A 4,008-nucleotide genomic window follows, 5' to 3' on the forward strand; every position below is an offset into this window, starting at 1 on the left:
AATAAATGTATATAAATTAATGAAGATCTATGCAGGTTTGTAATTATACTTTCATTATTTTTCAAAATTTAATTAATTACTTAAGTTGTACAAAAGAACAATTCGAACTGAACCGAACAGTTCACAAACTTTAACCAACCGAACTCGAACTAAAAAACTAACTCATACCAAACTCGAGTCGAGTTTCGAGTTAAACCAATCTTTATCAAAAACAAAAAGGGTATTGATGAAATTATCCTTCAAGGAAGAACATTTCAAATCTGATACCATTTCTATAATCATGTTAAGGTAGTTGTAAACTAAATTGTAGTTTTGTATAAAAAAAACTTCTATTATGTTATCCTCACAAATCATAATATCCATATAGGCACATTGTAGGTACTGTAAAAGTATAAAAACATTAACTTTACTTACAAAAGCTATTTAGCAGAGGTAGACAAATATACAGAATAGAGTAAAATTATCTCAATGCTTTACTGCCTACCATTTCGAGTACCCAAATCAGAAGCAGCTTGAGCCGCTCGGGTTAGAGCACCTGACATCCACAAGGCACCCTTCGAAAAATAACTGCTATTGACCACAGAATTTGCAGCCGCTGCTACCGATCTTCCTGTTGCAGATGCAGCAGCCTTGGCTGTTTCAGAGACATTATATTTCTGATCCACAGATTTAACAGCTTCAACGCCTGCAGATATCTTATCAGCGAGGCCAATTCTCTGACTCAGTTCAGAAACCTTCGCTGTTGCTGTGGCAGAAACCTGATGAGACTCGTCAAAGTCTTTAGCCGTAGCTAATGCATCCTTACTGAGAACATATCCCTTTGCTAGCATTGCCTTCACGACTTCTTGAGCCACAGTAACCGCTTCTCCAGCAGAGGAAACAAATTGGCTGCTTTGTGGTGTCTGAAAGAAAACATGTAAACATAGGATGTCACAGACCACAAGTGGCAAGCCATAATTTTTAGCAAAAGTGAAGAAACACAGGATTAAATATTCATACAGTTGAAGAAGTCTCCTCCTCATGATTATACGAAGGGTGGTTCCAAAAATCAAATCCAGCTTCATACTGCCCCCAGCGTGTTATGCATACACGTTGATCTAAAATAGTGGCTCCCTAACAGAACAAATTTTGAAGAAAGGAATAAATAAAGTATCATTCATGCTTTTTATCACTGGAAAATTATGGAATTGATTATTGAGGCAACTTAATGACCAGTAGACCACAAGATCATTCCAGCTTAAATATGTAAAGGTTTCCGGACATGAGTCTGATAATACTCACACTGAGCAAACATGCAGTTTCTTGAGAATATGCATCTTTGAATGTCACATACGCAGTGCAAGCATAATCGCCAGACCTGCCATTAGCAATAATCAAGTATCATATGTAAAATGCTAAGCCAAAATTCAATAATGACTCAAATAAAATGATGGGAAATATTATATTAGGAATAATTTCAGTTCAACTACTATGCAGACACCACCAAATATATATGTCAATCCTCCTCTAACATCAGGAAAATAAAAACAATCACTTTATGAATGCTTAATAGACTTCATATCTGGTACAAATCCATGGAATGAATATTTACCATAATGTCCAAATTGTCTCATGGAGTTTATTTCCAGGCCAAAAATTATACACCACATTATGGAAAGCTAAGCATGAAGAAAACGAAGAAAAAAAATATTGAAGGTGTGTTACATACATATATCATAACCTAACAAGAATGTGTTACATCCAAGGTTGTCAAGTTTGAAATCCTACTTAGGATAGGGAAAAAGGCACCGATACATAAAACGTGAGACCACAACATGGATTGTAACTTGTAAGATACTACTTAATATATAATCACAACTAACATTCAATTAAATTCTAATTTAAAATATATAAAAAAGGTCGCAATATAGAAGACAAAATAAAATGTCGTGATATGCATTATAGCTCAGAATATATAAAAGATATAAGAGAGAAAATTGTTGATCATATACACCACGAAAACATAGTACACATGCCCACAACAAAGACGGTTGGAGGCATAACACAGAGCCAAACTTGAGCTAATAGGTCTAATCCTGACACAGAAACCAAGCACCTGGCCACATACAACTCAGACACACCACAGCTTGATGAGACCCATGCAGCACCATCCACATTGAGCAAATCGGACCAACTCAGATGCAGCACCAAGAATATCGAAAGGGGACATAAAAAAAACAGAGTTAAATCAGAGGAGATAACTAATTATTTTGATAGGAATGATCATTTCAGGTGTTGGCTTCAATGGGCATGGGACTATTAAAATTTAAAACAAGGGATAATTACACTACCCTCCCTTCCCATTCGAGTATCCCACATTACTCTTGTTTGGAGAATTACACCCACATCCCTTATTATACATGCTGTTCTTACACCCCCAAATACCTTCATCTTGTTTATGAATTTACATATACTAATATAGCGTCCATAGTTTGTGCAGGGACTCTACACAATTAACACTTACACAATAAAGAAATGAAGGTAGGCAGGTTTATTTTCCCAAATAAGAAGGGTGTCAATGATAACTAGCACAAATTTCAAGGGGAATTGTAATTATTGATCAAAACAAACAAAAAGAACTCAAACTTCAACTTTTCAACAATAAAAGGACACGGAATCAACAAGTGAAGAAGCCTCAAAGTACACTCAATAACAACAGTAAGAAGGTTTTAATTTCCGGATCACATTACCTAATGTAGACACAATATTGTGGCGAGGGAGTCACAGAAAAGTATTGCAACAAAACTGTACACGGAACGACTTCAACAGCCGCCGCAATCGTAACATAAAACCATATTGTAAAGCATGAAATAATTAATTGTAAAGCGTAGGTTACCTAACAATTTCAACATGCTCAATTATACCAGAGAAAGCAAAAAAGTCATGGACATCCTTCTCAGTGGCTTTGGCAGAGAGACCAGTAACTTCTACAGAGTATCCACCAGAACTCATGATTTTCGAGTATATTCTGAAAGTAACATGTACTGATAAATAACTCAATAAAACATTTTAACATTAATTCTGCAACTATTATAACCTAAAATATCCATACCAAAACAAATAATAATGATGATAAAATGGATTTACTAGTAAATAGAGAAAGTGGAAATTCGAAATCTCACACAACTTGAACGTACCAGTGATGAGTTGGAAGAGAAACGATTTGGAATTTAGATCAGTAGAGAGGGGCTCTCTTTCGTGTCTAGTTTGTTACTAAAAAGCATTGGGTTTGTAAAGGAAATTGGTTAATAATTATCTGTCAACGTGGATCGTGGGTCGTGGGTCGTGGGCCTGGACTTACCTTGGAAAAACAAACCCAATAATCCATTTCAATAATTAGTCTTCTATTTTCTTAAGACTTCATTAAGAAGTCACATTTACTTCACTCTTATTTTAAATGGGAATATTTTCATTTAGATCCAAAAAGCCCTCCTCAATACATCATGAGTTATTTATTTGTGAACATATTAGAGCGTTTTTTTTTTACTATCAAATATATTTTCTTATTTTTTGATAAGGAACTAATTCCTCTCGGAGTTTACGGCTCCTTTCCAACAAATGTGATTCACAGGAATCAAACATTTGACATATTATTCATTTTGGGATCTAAATGAACATTATATCATTAGACTAATGTCTTCTTGGTGAATACATTACAGCTTGCCCATACACAAAAGCCTTCATTTATGATGAGTTATTTTAGCTTGATTTAATTAGATCCAAATTTCCGTAAAAAGTCTCCCAGGTTGTTTTAAAGAATTAGCATAGTTAGTTTGTACAATTTTATCTTGTGTGATTAACCTTGGAGCACTATTGACCTAGCTCAATTATGCTCGAGCCCCAATGAGAATGATATAAATCATATAAAGTTTAGAGAATATATTTGGCAAATCATTTATTTTCATAATTCAATTATTTTTTAAATAAGTGTTATTTATTAATAATTATAATGCTTGGCAACACAGCTAT

At 34.4% G+C, this 4,008-nt stretch overlaps 1 protein-coding gene across 4 annotated transcripts; it reads right to left on the reverse strand.

The window, feature by feature from the left end:
• Nucleotides 1–292: 292 nt before the first annotated feature.
• On the reverse strand, nucleotides 293–3,268 carry LOC109339116 (binding partner of ACD11 1). 4 transcript variants are annotated; one of them, XM_019576511.1, is made up of 5 exons: nucleotides 3,177–3,268; nucleotides 2,876–3,007; nucleotides 1,282–1,357; nucleotides 1,000–1,113; nucleotides 293–902 (listed from the first exon to the last, which is right to left on the reverse strand). In XM_019576511.1, the coding sequence occupies exons 2-5, from the start codon at nucleotides 2,989–2,991 to the stop codon at nucleotides 474–476; spliced, it is 735 nt and encodes a 244-aa protein (XP_019432056.1). In that variant the 5' UTR covers nucleotides 2,992–3,007; nucleotides 3,177–3,268; the 3' UTR covers nucleotides 293–473. The 4 variants fall into 4 exon arrangements, with proteins under 4 accessions (XP_019432056.1, XP_019432057.1, XP_019432058.1 ...); XM_019576512.1 differs by having other exon boundaries at nucleotides 3,162–3,225; XM_019576513.1 differs by having other exon boundaries at nucleotides 2,876–3,034; nucleotides 3,173–3,219.
• Nucleotides 3,269–4,008: the final 740 nt, after the last annotated feature.

Source organism: Lupinus angustifolius, unplaced genomic scaffold (assembly GCF_001865875.1).
Source record: "Lupinus angustifolius cultivar Tanjil unplaced genomic scaffold, LupAngTanjil_v1.0 Scaffold_58_23, whole genome shotgun sequence".
Taxonomy (NCBI): Eukaryota; Viridiplantae; Streptophyta; class Magnoliopsida; order Fabales; family Fabaceae; genus Lupinus; species Lupinus angustifolius.

Excerpts from the sequence above, each read along its gene's own strand:
- LOC109339116 (XM_019576511.1), bottom strand. The coding sequence starts at position 2,991 with ATGAGTTCTGGTGGATACTCTGTAGAAGTTACTGGTCTCTCTGCCAAA. Across the intron at positions 1,358-2,875 it reads GAGCATGTTGAAATTGTTAG|GTCTGGCGATTATGCTTGCA; the intron begins GTAACCTACGCT and ends TGCTAATGGCAG. Across the intron at positions 1,114-1,281 it reads AAACTGCATGTTTGCTCAGT|GGAGCCACTATTTTAGATCA; the intron begins GTGAGTATTATC and ends TTGTTCTGTTAG.